The 16,558-nt window shown below is 55.5% G+C and overlaps 1 protein-coding gene across 2 annotated transcripts in view; it reads left to right on the top strand.

The window, feature by feature from the left end:
- Nucleotides 1–16,558, top strand: part of DTX4 (deltex E3 ubiquitin ligase 4) — a 43,152-nt gene that overhangs the window by 5,559 nt on the left and 21,035 nt on the right. Inside the window, exons 1-4 of one of the 2 annotated variants that reach the window (XM_040495055.1) lie at nt 7,627–7,748; nt 7,923–8,649; nt 15,299–15,360; nt 15,679–15,840. In XM_040495055.1, coding sequence (XP_040350989.1) covers nt 8,030–8,649; nt 15,299–15,360; nt 15,679–15,840 — 844 coding nt within the window. In that variant the 5' untranslated portion in view covers nt 7,627–7,748; nt 7,923–8,029. Of the gene's footprint in view, nt 1–7,626; nt 7,749–7,922; nt 8,650–15,298; nt 15,361–15,678; nt 15,841–16,558 lie in introns of those variants that run through there. The other variant, XM_040495054.1, reaches the window with a different exon arrangement.

Below are 16,558 nucleotides of genomic sequence, written 5' to 3'. Positions count from 1 at the left end.
TAGTATCCGTGTTCTGCTTGTGCAAATCGAGCTTCAACCGAGCCCCTAAGAACCGTCCCCCCCCCGTCCCATCTCGCGCCCCCCTTTAAGCGCTTGGTGGCCCCAAGTCCTCCGATGTAGAAATTCCAGGGCCGGCCCAGCCCACATGCAATCCCAGCCGCTGGGAAAGGTTTCCTGCATCCTCACACGTTGGCTGACCCTGCTTTGCCTCAGGCACCCACGGGGCCGCCACCTGTCCCCCTCACCACCCACCTTACTGCCTCTGCCCCTTCTGTGTGGGTTGCCTTCTGTGGGTTGCCTTCCCGCAGCTGGGTCCTGCGGGGGGGAGGGGGGCTGGGGGGAAGGAAGAAGGGGTTCCCTGGAGGCATTCGCTGTGGTCTAGCAGGGGAAGGGCGGGCGCCCTGGGAGGAGAGCCTGGAGCTGCTGGGGGATTCCAGGACATGAAACACCCCGGATGCTGTGGCATTGGCCAGTACCGCCTGTGCACTCCAAGTGCTTGAAGCAACAGGCCAGAGCAGATGGAGAGAGGAGGGGGAGGGCCGCGGCTCCGGAATGCCTGGCAGGAAAGCCGCTCCCTTTGTCCGCGTAGGAGGAGGTGGATTCCTAAGGAGAAAGGGTCCCCAAGCTTCCTCCTGAAACTGACACGCTGGTCTTCCAGAGCACTAACCCCCTCATCTTTTCGTGAGAATCAGGTTGCCACTGTGGCCACCACAATCCCACTTCCCCCCTGACCAGGCTTTGCAGGTCAGAGCAAAGAAGAGGGGCTCAGGGTGGTGGGTCAGTGGTGGGAGGGGCAGGACCCAGCTGCTTGACTTTGCTCGGCTCCGGGTGTCCAGGCTTAACTGAGGACCTGGGACAAGTCTGCCTCCTCTCCAGGAGCCTCTGTCTTCTTGTCTTGGGGGTGGGAGGTTGTTTCTGGAATTCTGGCCCGGCTTTCCGGAGATTGTGACCCAGGAGCCTGGTGAAGCAGGTGCGGTGGGGAGGGGCTAGAGAGGATGGGGAGGGGGGGGAGTCCCAGGGGATCAGAGAACAGCTGCTTGAGCAGGGCATCCCAGCCTCCTTGGAAAGCCCCCACATCCTGTGTGCTAATTAGGATTGTCATGGGAAAGGGGTGTCTTTCCACCCTTGCGTCCCCGTCTTCAGTCCTAACTCCCAATGGCTTCTTTGCCAGGGACTTTGCAGACACCGGCCAACTGAGTAAAGCCTTCTGGGGAAAGGATTCCAGAAGTGTTAGCATCTGGAGGGGCTCGCTTAAACCCCGGTGGTGGGAAAGGCAGGGAGGTGGAACTGAGAGACACTGGGAGGGAGGAGGGAATGGGGAGGAATGTTAGGAGATTGAGAAAGAGGATTAAATGTGGCCAAGGGGAGGGAAGAGAATGTAACTGGGCAATTGGGGTAAAGGTTGTGGAAGTGAGGGTGGAGGCAGCCGACTGTTGGGGGGCGGGGAGGAGGGGGGGTTGGTGCGCTGAGCCCCGGAAGTGGGACCTGGGCGATTAGCAGTTAAGACACCTGACCCAGAATTCCAGTCCTACTCAGAATAAACAGGCAGGTGTTAGCTTCTCTATTTCAGACTAAATCTCTGCAGCATAGAGAGAAACACCCTGGTGACATGCTTGTCCCAGCCCCTGTCCCACATTTGGGTAGGAGTGAATTTAATCAGTGTTTAGGGGTATCTTAAAGAGGGGAATGAAGAGTCATGGCTTGAAACGCCCTTTCTACCATCAGATGTGAAATTATGGAGAAAACTGGGTTAAGGGACGGAAGCCGTGTCCCCCTCCCAGGTCCGGCCACCCTTCCCTGAAGACAGGCTGACCATGGCCTGGTGGTTAGCAGTTCAGTCCGAGGCTGGGGCTTCTCAGATTTTAGACCAGAGGCAGAGAGCTAGTAGCCCGGATCATTTTAAAGACTGCCTCGGGGTGAGTTTTACATTCTTGCCTGTCTTAGAGGCTCACGACTCAGGCTGCTTCTAATGGTCAGTCGATGAATGATCCCGACGGCCTTCCTCCCGGTGCCAGGCCCTGCGCTGGCTGCTGGAGGCACTGGGCTGAATTCCCAGGAATGCTGGGCTGTCAAGGAGCTTGTCAAAGCAGAATAGAATCTCTGGGCTTCTGGGCTTGGAACCCCCTCCTCTCCCTTCTCCACCAACAGACACGCAGCTCCTCTCAATGTAGCTCATTGATGAGGCCATGACAGGGTAGGAACTTCAGACTGCGGGCGCCCAGGCAACCTCAGCCAAGCCCTGGCAATGTTTAATTAAATTACCCGCCATCCCCAAGCCACGGTTTGAAGCTGGGAACCAGAAACATCCCCAGAAACAAAGAAGAGCTGGAAGTCCCCCTGCCTAGAGACTGAGTCCTTTTTGTTTTTTTTTTTTTTTTTTTTCTTGCCTCCTCTATGTGGGGACATTTCCTGACATGGGAGCTTTGTTTTTTTTCACAAGTTGCCTGGCTTGCTGCAAGTGAGGCCTCAGACCCTCGGCTCCCCTGGGCTCCAGCCTCACCCACCCCGTCTCCAGGGAGATGGCCGGGAGGGTACATGGCCCTCTGCCGCCTTTGTTTGCCCCGGGCCCTTCCTCCCCACACGGCCTCTGGGTTCCAGCTTATTTGCACTCTGCTGGTCTCTGGCCATCGTGTTTCCGTGTTTCCGTGTTTCCGGCTAGGAAATCTGGAAGAAGGGAGGAGATGAAGCGAGGTAGAGGTGACAGTCTTGGCTGCTTCCAGAGCCTTGCTTGGGCCCTGTGCCTGTACGGTCATTTGCCTTGATGGGGCTCACCTTTTCTGTCACAGGCAAGTGACTGGAGTGCTGTCCTTCAGCATCGCCGTCCCTTGTATCTTCCGGGACACCTGATTGCCACCACCTCCAGGGCTCCAGCAGCAGGACGTGGGGAGTCCGGGCTGTGAGTGGGGAGAGTGACTCAGGCTGTCACCCCAGCCTCGCTGGCTTCTGTGTGACCTTGAGCAAGTCCCTTAGCTGCTCGGTCCACGTTTTTTTCTCTGTAGAAGGAAGAGCAGCCTTGAGAGTCCCCTGGCTCCTTTCCTGTCATCATTCAGATGGGCAGGTGAATGGGTTTGGCCCCCGCACCTGTGAGGATGCTGCTTGGAACTGGCCTGGTGTGAGGGAGCCTCCTTCCCAGCTCAAGAGTGTTCTCTGCAACTTTTGCCTTTTCTGTGTCTTTAATGTGGTGACAAAGGTCAGATGGAGAGAGATGACAGGTTTTGACAGAAGCTGATTCTTTGGGCCCCACAATACCCTCTGCCCTGTGTGAGCACCGGAGCGGAAGAGGCAGGTGTCGTGATCGATACAATATGGGGGATGCCCCAGGCCCCTTGCACACACACATTGTCTTGTTTGATCCTCACAGTGATCTTAGGAAGGACCTATTGTCCCCATTTTATAGGAAAGGAAACAATCTGGAAGAGACTAAGTTGCTCTGAGTTTTACGGCTAGTCCATGGCAGAGCTGAGATTCCAAATGAAGTGTCCCACGCTCTACTCTGTCATCAGTGAACGCTTCTGGAGCGCCTACTTCATGCAGGCGCTGTTCCGGGCATGTGGGATGTAGCAAATGGCGAAACTTCCAGGGCTTTGCCCCCACAGGACATTCCAGTGGGGCTGTGGGGCGCTTGTGGGAGAGGCCCGGGATCTCTCTGACACAGCGATGTACAGATGCGGGTAAAGTGCCTTCGAGACTGGCTCATGCCTGGAAGGTGTTTCTCCCTTTTCCCAGGAGCCAAAACATCTCCGGTGCTTCGGAATGCAGGTGTCTGAGCTGCCAGGAAAAACTGATCTTCCCTCTCTTTCTCCCCGCTTGGTTTATGAACATTCTTTATTCCTATCCCATTAGCGGCCTTTTCTTTGGGTCACTGCACTCAAGGACTAAATGGATTTCTCAGATCGTCTAGTTCGTGGGCCTGACTATAGAGGAGGCCGGGACTAGCACATTCCAGACAGAGCGGACTCTGAAAATAATCAGAGACACGAAATCCCGCGATGAAATTCTTTTTTACCACGGCGTTGGTTCTGAAGTCTGCCTTCTGTCTCTAAATAACCTGCTGGGGCTGAACTGAACTCAGCGTCTTTCCCTCCAAAAACTGGCTCTTCCTCTTGAAACCCCTCTGCCGGCAAATGGTGTCCCCATTTTACCCTTTGCCCGTGGTCGAGACCTCAGGATTCTTTGACTCTGTCACAGTGTTGTTCTCGTGCCCAGTGTGTAAGGCAATGTAGACCGTGTGGCCAGCTGTTGAAATTAGTGTGCATGATGAAGATCCGGGATGGTTGTTTGCATGCAGATGCCCAGGCCCAGGCCCTGGAGATGCTGGTGATTCCTCATGGCAGCCAGTGGGTACACTAGAAGGTGTTAAGTACCCCCAGGAGATTCTGAAGCCGGTGATTCTGGAAACTCTCTTGGAAAGCATTGAATTCAGCTACTCATGGTCACTTCCTACCCATTTCTTCTCTGCAGGGTCCCTCCAGTCTGTCACCTCCTTTTCGTCTCCACTGCCCATACCCTCATTACTTCTCACTTGGAACTCATTAGCAGAGCAACTCTGGTCTTGTCACTTCTCTGCGTCACAGACTTCACTGGCTCCTCATTGCCTACAAATAAAACCTTCACAGCCTGGCGTTCCAGACTGTCTAAGCCTTGGCTCTGACATAACTTTCCAGGTTTATCTTCCTCTCTGCCTTGTATCTTCCTCAATTCCTGATGAACGGATGTCCCTTTTATCCTCCTGCATCAGAGTTCTCTGACACCCCCTCCCCGAACTATTCACAAAGTCCCTTCTACTGCAACGCCCTTCTTTGCCACTTTCGCCTGTTGAAATTCTCCTTCTCATTCAAGCCTCATCCGTTTCTTGAAATGTCCTCCGAACCATCATTGCTTCCTTTATCCGGTCGGTATTTATGGAGCCCCTAGGAAATGTTGGGCATGGGGGGGGGGGCGAAACCACGCGCAAACACCTAGTCCGGTGAAGAGATACAGACATTTACCAAATTAACCACACCAGCAAATGTGTAACTGCACATCAAGATAAATGCTGCAAAAAAAAGGCAAGAATGAGAATCTGATATGGTCAGGGCAGTCCAGAGAAGTTTCCTGGAGGAAAGGAGCGGAAATCTGAACTACGGGCAGCAAAGAGGATGCCAGAGTGCCTTGTGGGGCGGGGGGGAGTCCAGCATTGTGCAAAGGCCCGGCGAGGAGAAACATGGCAGTGGGGAGGGACTGGAAGGGCCAGTGTGGCAGAAATGTAAGCAGAGTTATTAGGGTGTGAGGCGGCTGCAGAGATGGGAGGGAGTGGAGAGGGTCAGGTTTATCCTAAGGGGAGCGCACGGAAGGGATTCACGCACAGAGGGGATGTGGGCAGGTTTCCTCAGCCCACGTGCATTTTGTTGGCACCCTTCCCGGGCACATTCGGCCTCATAAATAGTCGTTCGCCCCCCTTGTCTAGTTTTAGACTGTAAGCTGTTTGAGTAGTGCCTGCATTCCCCAAGGCAGCCAGTGGGGACCCGGCAACATGTGACAAATGACTAAATGCCGAAGTAGCCAGAAGTCTACCGTGCCTTTGTGGAGTCCTCATTACTGCCGCCTTGGGCGCCAGAGCAGAGCTGGAGGGTTGCGACTCTGCCTGCACTCGAGGCACCGTAGGAAAAAACGCCAAGACCCTGGTCCACATGGGGCACAGGCAGATCTGCACCCCAGACCTCCTGAGGGGGGCCTGGGCTGGGAGAGCATTTCAGGAAACGGATGGCAAATGGCACAGGACCCAAATGAGGACAGTCTCGATAGGTAGAAATGGCAAAGGAGGGCATTTCCGTGCACGGGACCTGGGGAGTAGTAGGGGAGGGGGTCAGAGACCTGTGAGGGAGTGCAGGACGATAAAAGGCCATGCGTCTGCCTGGAGTCCAGGAGCATGGGGGCGGTTGGGGGTGGGGGGACATAAACCTGGAAGGGTATGGGAGAGCCACAGCTATTGGGATTGATACCACTGTTGTAAAAAAAAAAAAAAAGCCTCTTAAGCATATTTGTGAGAATCGGACACGTGAATTGCCCCCGCTTCGCTGGAGAGAAGATAGAATAGGGTCATTTAAGCTCTCGAAACTTCATTTCCTTCGTTTCATTGATCATATGGGATGAGATAGGGGCTTTCTAAATAAGAAAGATTGTATAAGGGGTTGTATGCAAACTCCCCCCCCCACACACACACACCCCACACCCCACAGATATCCTCTGAACTAAACTTACCATGACTTCTCCATCCCGCTTGGACATATAATAGAAAATAAATTACAATGATAATCAACCAACTTTTAGTGAGCTCTTGGCATGGGGCAGGTGCGATTTCAGCCCCTTCTATTCATTCCTTCCTTTAATCCTCAAATCCACCCTTTGAAGTAGCTCCCCAGGACCCAGGCAGATGCAGACGAGGAAACTGAGGCTCAGTCGCACAGCTGGAAGGGACAGAGCCTCTGCTGTTGGACCCAGAGCCTGTGCTCTTTGTCCCCCAGTGAGCTGGCTACTTACGAAGGAAATGGAGGCAAACCGGGGAACTACTGCCCACCCCCCTTCTTCCTCCTCTCTTCCTCCCATCCCGCTCCCCCCTCCCCAGATCCCCCAGCAGCGTCCTGGTGCTGAATAGGGGATTGTTTTCTTCACCCTCCTGCCTCTGAATGTTGATGTTTTGGGTCATTAAGGGGCTTGGAGTTGGGGTGGGGGGCGGGTTATGACCCTGGAAAAGGACTGAATAGACATTGTTCCTTTTCTTCCCCCCTTGAATGGAATTCTGTCCCCGGCCTTGGTGTCTCCCTCTGGGTTGGAGGAGGGGATGGGTCAGAGGCCTGTAAAGGGGAGCTTTTTCCCACCACTGATGGATAAGGCCTAAGCTGACAGATGCGAGATTCGGGCACTCTTGGAGCCCTCCCAGGTCCCCTCACCCTGCCTTGACCCAGGCATCTTCGGCCTTGATGTTGATAGCCATGAAATGAGCCCTGATTGGGCATGAGTCTGAATTCAGTCCTAGGGTGGGTCGGGGAGAAAGAGGCAACAGTTATAGACTTCCTTTTCCTTCGAGTCCCTTTGAACCTGTAGGTTCATTTCTTCTGTACGGCTTCCCTGAAATAATCCTGGCCTCTTCCCTGCTCTCCCTTCCCCCAGTGAGACTAAAAATCAAGACAATCCTATCTTTAGGATGGCTTGAGCTTTGGGAAAGAAAAGTGTTAGAGAAATAGAAAATAATCATGATCATTATTACTGTTTTGATAGAAGATTTAATGCTCGAAAGTGTAAGAGTTCTGGCAACCTGATTTTCTATTTTTGTTTCTGCTGCACCCTTAAAGGGACAGAGAGGGAGCTCTCACTCCACCAGGCTGGGCTGGCTTCCTGGGGGTCTCACCTTCTTCCTCTGCCCTCTAGGCTATCCTGACTCTTTGTTCTTTTCCTCATAACCCTCCGGGCAGGGGCATTTGCAGGGTAGGGGACAAGTGACAGGCTATTTCTGAGCGCCTACTGTGTGTCAAGGGCTTTATGGGCCTTAGTGCAAATTGCAGGGCGCAGGAGAGATCCAGGACGTGGCATCCATATTCCAATACGTATTTGTTTGTTAGATGAATAAGCAGATCGCATTTATTTTCACAAAAACTCTGCAAAGGAGTCCTTGTTTCTCCGGGAAGGAAAGGATGTTGGGGATTTCTACGTAAACTGGGAAGTGAATGAATTTGGCTGCAAACCAAGGTCTCGGGACTGCAAACCGGCAGGTGCATTTTTCTGGTACCCCACACTAACCCCACACCCTTCACGCCGTCACTCAGATGCTGCCACCCCACCTCAAAGCTGATACCCCAACAGGCAGCCCAGTGCCCGCCGGGACTAACCAAATCCGGTTTCATTCCCTGCTGACCCCTACCCTGTGCTCCGTCCCCCTCTGCCAGGGACCCTGCGCCCAGTTCGCCGCAACTACTACGACCCGTCCTCGGCGCCCGGGAAGGGCGTGGTGTGGGAGTGGCAGAATGACAACGGCTCTTGGACGCCCTACGACATGGAGGTGGGCATCACCATCCAGCACGCCTACGAGAAGCAGCACCCCTGGATCGACCTCACTTCTGTCGGCTTCAGCTACGTCATCGACTTCAGCACCATGGGCCAGATCAACCGGCAGACGCAGCGCCAACGCCGCGTCCGCCGGCGCCTGGATCTCGTCTACCCCATGGTCACGGGCGCCCTGCCCAAGGCCCAGTCCTGGCCGGCCAGCCCCGCGTCGGCCGCCTCGCCCGCGGCCCCGCCCTGCTCCTGCCCACAGTGCGTCCTGGTGATGAGCGTCAAGGCCGCCGTGGCCAACGGGGGGAGCGCGGGGCCGCTGCAGCCCCCGGCCGCCCGCAAGCACATGCCCCCGTCTGGGGCGGCCAGGCTGCCCCCCCCACCAGGCCCTGCGGCCAAGCCGCTGGACAGCACGGGCACCATCCGAGGCCCGGTGAAGCCCGTCCCGTCGCAGGCGATCCGGCGACAGGCCTCCGGCACGCCGGCTGGAGTGACCATGGGCTCTCCTGCCAGCCCCCCCGGAGCCAACGGCAAGACGGGAAGGGTGGCCCTGGCGACCTTAAATCGGACCAACCTGCAGCGACTGGCCATCGCCCAGTCCCGGGTGCTGATCGCCTCTGGGTAGGTACTTTCACCTGATGCCTGTGAGCGTTTAGGGCACAGACCCGACTGACCTGGGCCAGAGGTGAAAGGGGGCTGCCTGCCAGGACTTAAGCTCCCTGTCCTCTTGTCCTGAGCCTCCGGCTGCAGGTGGAAGGCAAGCACGGTGTGGTGGGTAAGGGTGGGCTTGGCCTTTGGGGTCCACCGGATCTGGCTTCTAATGGAGACGCTGCCACAGCTGTGTGATTTGGGACACGTGCCTAACATCCCAGAGTCCTAACTTCCTCCTCCGTAAATGCCTTCGATAATCCTCCCCGTTAGGGTCACTGCTGAGGGTTGAAGGTTATGCACACCATGTCCTAACAGGCAGTATTAAGGGGGCTCCCACCAGGATCTAGGTTGGGGGCTTTATCACCTCATTGAATCCTTACAGCAACTCTTTTTTTTTTGTTTGTTTTGTTTTGTTTTTACCATGTATTTATTTTTGAGAGACAGAGACAGAATGTGAGCAGGGGAGGGGCCGAGAGAGAGAGAGGGAGAGAGAGAGAATCCCAAGTAGGCTCCAGACTCTGAGCTGTCAGCACAGAGCTGGATGCGGGGCTCGAACTCACAGACTGTGAGATCATGACCTGAGCTGAAGTCGGATGGTCAACCGACTGAGCCACCCAGGTGTCCCGATTACAGAAACTCTTTGAAGTAGGCATTTGGATCCCCTTTTACCCAGGAAGAAATCAGAGGTTCCCTCGCTCAAGGGCAGAGAACTAATCATTGGCTGAGACCAAAATTCAAACTTCAGGAAGGCTGATGCCAGAGCCAGACTCTTTTCCGACTGCCATCCTGCTTCTCTGTCACAATGCCCGGCATACAGCAGGTGCCGGATGAGACTTAGCTCCTTTCCTCTGGTCTCTCTGGAACTCCAGTTTGGAGCTAAGAGCCCACATTTAGTAAGCACTTACTATGTGTGCCAGGCACCTTCCGTGCGTTGTCTCAATTCTTCCCGTGACAGCCCAGTGTTGTCGGTTCTGTGATCACTGCTTTTTATGATCTTCTTGGTCCCCCTAATCGTCAAACGGGGGAGACCCAGGTCCACATGGTGCCCACGGCCTTTGCCTGCCAGCTCCCGATTTCTTGTGAGATTGGCCTCTCACGCCGGCCCCATCTTCCTTTCCTCCAGAGGGGCCTGGCCCTGCCTGTGACCCCTGAGCCCCAGACTGTCCGGGTGGTTTGGACTGAGGTTGTACACCCAAGTGGGAAATTCAGGCTGCCCAGGGGAGGCCATCTGCACACAGAGGTTCAGTGCTGGGAGACAAGGAGAGGCAGGTGTAGTGGGGAAGGAGAGGCCCGGCCTTCCCTCGGGTCTCTGCCTAAGCTAAGCCAGAGTCTGCAAGGTCCAATTTCCTCGTGTGCGAAATGGGGAACCTCATGCTTGCCTTGCCTGCCTTGTGGAGTCCTTGTGGAAACCTCCACTAAGGGAGTGCATCCCTGGAGAATTTACCAGATGCACCTGCCAGTATTATCTCATTCTCTGACCTGGTGCACCCAGTATCAGGCTCGGGCACGCGGCTCAGAATTCACTTCCCAAGGAGGGCCACACGGCCCATGTGTCACAGAGTGGGGGTTGGGGCCCAGGGTTTAGTCCTCTAGTCCTCTGTCCTTTTGGCTAAAGCTCAGCTCCTCGCCGTATGTGAAGGCAGTTTATAAATGGTCAAGTGCAGGTCAGATGTGTGGGGTTTTCACATGACTCCTTCTGAACTGGCAGAATATTTGGTAGAGGGGAATGGGCACCTAAACCACACCACTGCTCAGTTTCTCCCCAAGGCCACACAGCAGCGTCCTGGGGGCCTCTGACAGAGTACCAGGGTAATTATTTGTGCGGCAGAGGGAGGCTCGTATACTGGATGAGAAACCCAGCCTCCAGCACCTGACTGCCCCGGGCTGGAACCCAAGTTCCTTCATGTGCAACTTGGGGCAAGTTTTGCACCCTCTGTCTTCAGCCTGCTCCTCTGGAAAGTGGGGACAGTCATAGTACCTTCCTTATCAGGGCTGTCATGAGGATTAAAGGCAGTGCTCAGCGTGTGGATTTAGCCCAACGCTCGGCAGTAGTAAGAGTTTGGTCAGTATTAGCTGCTATTATTGTTGTTGTTAATGTGTATCTATTGAATGTGTGCTGTGTAGTCGAACTGAAGTCAAAGCTGAGCAGCCTCTAACGCCCCACCTCATTTCTGGCGCCCTTGGCAAAAGCCAAGTGACCTCGTGCCATAATTGGGGGCAAGGACGCCCTGCTCACTTTAAACCTCACTGAGGAAGCCGACAGCTCTTTATCTCCACTCTATTCCCCCTGCCCGCCAGCCCAGCGGAATCGGAGCCGGAGAATGGAGTGGAGAATGGAGTGGAGGTCCGGGGCAGTGCTGTTTCAAAAGGCCTATAGAAACACGCTTTTTTCTCCGCTCTGTTTTCCTGACAGGGGAGGCCCCGCCCTACCCTTCTATCTTCCAGCCCCTTCCCTTTTCACCTCTTACCACCACCCTCACCCCCACCACCATTTTCTCCTCCAGTCTTTCTTGGCCATTTAATTAGCGTGCTTATTCCCTTTGTCTGGCATTGCCGTCCACCTTCTGTCGTGGAATGGCCCCTTCCCTCCGCCCTCCCTGTCCGTGAGCTCTTCAAGCAACTTTCCCACGGAAAAAAGGAAGACCGGGGAGGGCGGGAGAGGTGGGCTGAAGAGAAGGGTTTGAGGGGGAACAAAAGACCCCGTGAATTATTCAGACACACAAGCAGGGGGTTTGTAAAGAGAAAAGAGGGGGGCTGTGTAGTGGGGGGCGGGAGTCGCCCCTCTGGCCCTCTCCTCCAGAATCGAGGCTTCTCTATCTCCAGCGAGACTTCGGTTGCTGGAGAGACGAGACCATTGTCCTGTAGGAGGATTCCTGGGTTGGCTCACAACTCCAAAAACACCCCACTGTTTCTCACCATGGTATCTGCAGAGCTTTTCTCCTGCCATCAGCCCCCTTCTCTGCCACCGTGCCAGCTCTTGTCTTTTCTTAGTTTTATATGTGAGGGACAGAAATGGAAACTGAGAACAGCCCAGCAGAATGGGGAGGGGGTGTCTTCCGATGCTGAGGCCAGACAGCTTTGGCCGAGCTGGAGGATGTGAGAGGCATGCCAGTGATTGGCCTGCTGATTTCTGGAAGGAGGGCTCAGGCATGTACCGGCGGGGAGGGGAATGGTGGAGGGGGGGGGGTGTGTGACCAGTGGGGACTCCATGGGCCACCTCCACGGCCAGCCGCCTCCACCGCTTTCATTTTAACCAGTCACCGAGAGGGAGGGCTGATCAGGTGTTGCCACCTCAACAATCCTGTGCACTGCCCGGGGCTCCGCTTTGCACTTTGCCCTCCGTGTCCTCAAGAATCAGAAAATTGGACTATTCCAGCAGGAAAAGGCTTTATCAAGCCCGACTTCCTCTTCCAGTTGAGAAACAAAAATGTAAACAACCCCCCAATTTGCATGGGGCTGGCCGGTTTATAGAGTATTTGACCTAGATCCTGAATCCTCACAGGGACCCCATGGACAGAGATGTAGGGTGGCCCTGCTCTTGGGTGTGGTAACTTGGATGTGGTCACTGAAGTACAGAGGGGCCATGGGGCTCTCCCAAAGGAACAAGGTCAGTGCCAAGCTGGAAGGCAGGTCTCCTGACCCCTGTGCAAGCCTCCTTCCACTGTACCCTTCTGTATTTTGTCAGCAGATCTCTTCCTCCTCAAGTCCACTGCCACCATCCAGAGCCTGCTGACAAGTTTTCCCTTTCCTGGCATGGCCCCCCACCACGGTATTCCCGGGAGTCCTGGGTCCTCATATGGACCCTCCCTCTCTTCAGACCTGGCCCCGTCCCTGGGTCCCTGGGCTGCCCAGGGTGTGCTAGGGGGACTCTTTCCTGGTTAACCAGATTGGGTGTGGAAACCTGCCAGTCCAGTTTGTGGGAACAAAGGTGGCTTTTGTCACCCAGATCACAGCTACTTATCTCCTGGTGGGGGCATTGGGGGGGGGGGGGGTGCGCGGCGCGGGGGCGGGGGGGGGAAGGTAGGCCCAGGGCTGGGCTGTGAGCGTTGCCCCCTGGTGGGGAGCCAGCGAACAGACACAGGCCGCCAGACTGCTTCACTCCTTTTCCAGACCAGCAGTGGGGAGGCCAATCAGTCCCCGCAGGGGACCCAGGGCTTAGGCTGCTGCCTTGCTCTTAGGCATTGGGGCAGGGAATCTTCAAGAAGTCCATCCCTCTGGCATCTGCTAACTCCAGACCCTCACAGGTTCACAGGTGAGGTTGTGAGGAGTTACTGGCAGGTTTGGGGCTCCAGTCTGGTTTCCCTGACTCCAGTCCACCGTGCCGTGCCTCGCCCTGGGGGGCAGGCCATAGAGTCCAGAAGCAAGGCTGGGCCTCTCTTCTTGGCCAGCTTTCCTTTGTGTTGAATTCAGCTTTCCCCTCTCCCCATCCGGGTTTGATTTATCCTGGGGGTGGAAAGTAGGCTGCGGTGGTCTGTTGAGACACGAACGCTCCCACATGTGTTCTTTCACATCCTTCCCACAGCCCTGGTGCATGTGTCATCATCCCGGGGAAGGGACAGGGGCCCCGGAAGACTCAGCGTAGCCGGGGAAGCACCCATCCCTGTGGGCATGTGGGGGACAGGCAGACCCTGTCCTCAGCCTTGAGGCCCCCCATTCCAGCCCCTCTCTCGTAGTCCTAGATTTATTCCACACGCTCTTTGTTCCCCATGTCCTCTGTCTGCCACGTGGGGTGACAGAGGGGTCGCAGAGACACAAGAGCCCAGCACGGCGAGTGGCTACAACAGCGGGCTCCGGAGCCAGATTTCCTGGGTTTGAATCCTTAGCTGTGTGACCTCCATCGGGTTTGCTCACCCTCTCTGTGCCTCAACCTCCTTGCCCATTAAATTGGAGCTAATGATAACGGCACCTCCTGTGGAGGTTGTTGGAAGTCTTAGATGGATTTGTGCGATGTGAGCGGTTAGAACCGTGCCTGGTACCAGGTGGGCTCTTCAGGGTCACACACGGATGAAGGGCCACAGGCTGTCTTGTTCACCGCCGTGTCCGCAGGCTCTAGGGGCGAGTCCAACCGGAAGGAGGGCTCTGTGTGAATGAGCATGTAAGCAAATAACGAACACTGCAAAGAAACAACTGAACACGCCCCTTCCCCTCCTGTATTCCCAGCACCACCCTACCCCCCAACCCCCCATAGCAGATCTACTGGCTTCTCAGGCCCTCTGGCCCCTGGAGTCATCTGTGACCTAGTCCATGGACGTCCTCGAGCTCCCTTTCCCCCTCCAAGCCCATCTGTGGAAGCCTGGGTGGCAGGGGCGATGGCGCACAACCCAGCCCCACGTGTCCCCATGTTTTTCTATTTGGCGTCGTGGGAGGCCTCGCCTTTCCAGGCAGCTGTGCGGACTCCTCTCCAGAGCCTGGCTCGGGTTTCTGGGGAGAAGGACAGAAAGAGGAGGAGGCTTTGCCTGGTATTTAGATTTCTCAGCGAAAAGGAGGGGTAACAGCTGTTGGAGCAGTGGTTTCCCAATGTCAGGCTGGGATCAACCTTATCTGGGTCCTCTCCAGAAGCAAGAGAAAATGCAGGTTCCGTGCCCCCTCCCCCCCCCCAATGGGAATTCTGATTCAGGCCTGGGGCTCTGTCTTTTTAAAAGCTTCTCAGGAGCCACTTGGTACACCCACCCGGGCTTGAACTTGCCTCTCCATTTTTCATTCGCTCCACAAACACTCACTGAATGCCTGCTAGTGTCAGGCTGTGAGGATATTTGTCCGTGTGGAGTTTTGATTCTGGAGGGGGTGAGAGTAAAGCAACAGCTTATTTTTTAAAAACCATCAGTTCCAGGGCACCTGAGTGGCTCAGTCGGTTGAGCCTCCGACTCTTGGTGTCGGCTCGGGTGATGATCTCGCGGTTCGTGAGTTTGAGCCCCGCGTCAGGCTCCATGCTACGGCCCAGAGCCTCCTTAGGATTCTGTCTCCCTCTCTTTCTGTGCCTCCCCCGCTCATTCTCTCTCTCTCAAAATAAATAAACTTAAAAAAATTTTTTTAAACCGTCAGTTCCCTGGGGGAAACAAAACAAAAACGAAAGAGAGTAAGGCAAGAGGGCTTGAGAGTCCCGGGGTGGGATGGAGGGGTGGGTCTTGGTATTAAATGAGATGGTCTCAGGAACCTCACAAAAAGGTGAGCCGAGACCAAAGGATCTGTAGGAGGAGGTGAGGCAGAGAGAGCATTTCAGGCAGAAGGAGCCACATAGGCAAAGGCCCTGAGGCAGCAGTGTGGCCCAGATGGAGCAGGATAAAATGGTGAGGGGTATGTGAGGAGACCAGGAAGATGAGGGTTGAGCACGGTGGGGGGGACGTTGGCAGGTCACGCGGAGCTGTGTGGGCTTTGCCGGGACCTCGAGAGACTTAAGGAGACATTGTGAATTTGGGGGGTTCCGAGGGGAGGGGTGACATGGTCGGACTTAGATTTTGAACGTTAACATTCCCTGCTTGTGGTGCTAAGAACCGACTCTGCCTTGAATAGAGATAAGGAGTTTCTGTCGGAAAAGGGACCCCTCAGTGAGGGGATTTTGGGGGTTCCGACCCCACCCCACTTGTCAAAACCGTAATGTGTCTGCCCTTTCCTTCCACAGGGTCCCCACTGTGCCAGTAAAGAACCTCAATGGGTCCAGTCCTGTTAATCCGGCCCTGGCAGGTAAGCGCTTGCTTTACGGCAGGCGGGGAAGAGGAAAGCTCGGGCCAAGGAGGTGGTGAGCATTTACCGCAAAGAAAGAATTGAATGAAAGCAAATGTGGATGTTGGGAGCGGGGTGGGGAGGGCGGGAAGAAGCACAGCTTCTGTTGGAGAGGAGCAAACGCACACATTTCTGGGGCAGGCAGCGCGGGCCAGGGGAGGCTGAGTGAGTCAGGAGAGCTTGTGCCGGGGGAAGCAGGGGGGCAGGTTCCCGGGGAGGGCGGTTGGTGGGATGCTGGGAACTAACTCTGCAGTCCGAGCTCACGCCCTGCCCTTCCAGGAATCACCGGGATTCTCATGAGTGCAGCCGGGCTGCCCGTGTGCCTCACCAGGCCACCCAAGCTGGTTCTCCACCCGCCCCCGGTCAGCAAGAGCGAAATCAAATCCATCCCGGGGGTTTCCAACACGAGCCGCAAGACCACCAAAAAGCAGGCCAAGAAAGGTATCAGCCTCCTTGTCTTAGGGGGTGTGGGAGTCAAAGGCGTGGGCCTCGGCCGTGGCTTTGCCGCCATCACCCAAGGTCATACCCGTGGCTTCACCCTCTGTGCCTTCGTTTCTGCGTCTGCTAAGTGGGCCCAACTACCCCTGTTCTGCTGATTGCACCAAAGTGGATTGTGTGTGAGTGAGAGGGAGGCACCTTAAGAAGTGCAAAAACACGGTCCGGAAATATAGAGACACAGAACCACCAAACGTGACGCATAAAATACGATACAGGGGACTGTCACTGTGGCCCTGGAGCCAGAACAGCCTGGGTTCCGGTCCTGACTGTGACACTTCCAAGTCATGTGACCGCAGAGAGCCCTTTTTCTTTCCTTTACAATGGGGTAAAAAATGCTGACAACAAGTATGGGGCAGGTGTGCCCCAGAACGCATCCATGACAGGGAGTGACCACTGCCCTGTGTCCCCCCAGAGCCCCTAGGCTGACCATTCGAACCTTCCTTCAGGCACTCCTTCCTCCCTGTGCACAGTCCCGTCACCAGGGGGTCCAGATGTGTGTCTGCCCTGTCTCAGCTCTGCGGCCGGTCTTTCTGGCTGCTGGTGTTGGTTGTTAAATGTCTTGACCGCCACCCCAGGCCCCCACCTTACAACCTTGTTGTGAAGGGTCCGTGAGATCTCATGTATATTGTAACTGGGCCCAGGGCCTGGCAAGCAAGAGGCT

The sequence above is a fragment of the Herpailurus yagouaroundi genome, unplaced genomic scaffold (genome assembly GCF_014898765.1).
Source record: "Herpailurus yagouaroundi ecotype Mexico unplaced genomic scaffold, PumYag 187, whole genome shotgun sequence".
Taxonomy (NCBI): Eukaryota; Metazoa; Chordata; class Mammalia; order Carnivora; family Felidae; genus Herpailurus; species Herpailurus yagouaroundi.
Note: the sequence above shows the minus strand (reverse complement) of the source record. Positions and strands in the feature narration are given on the sequence as shown.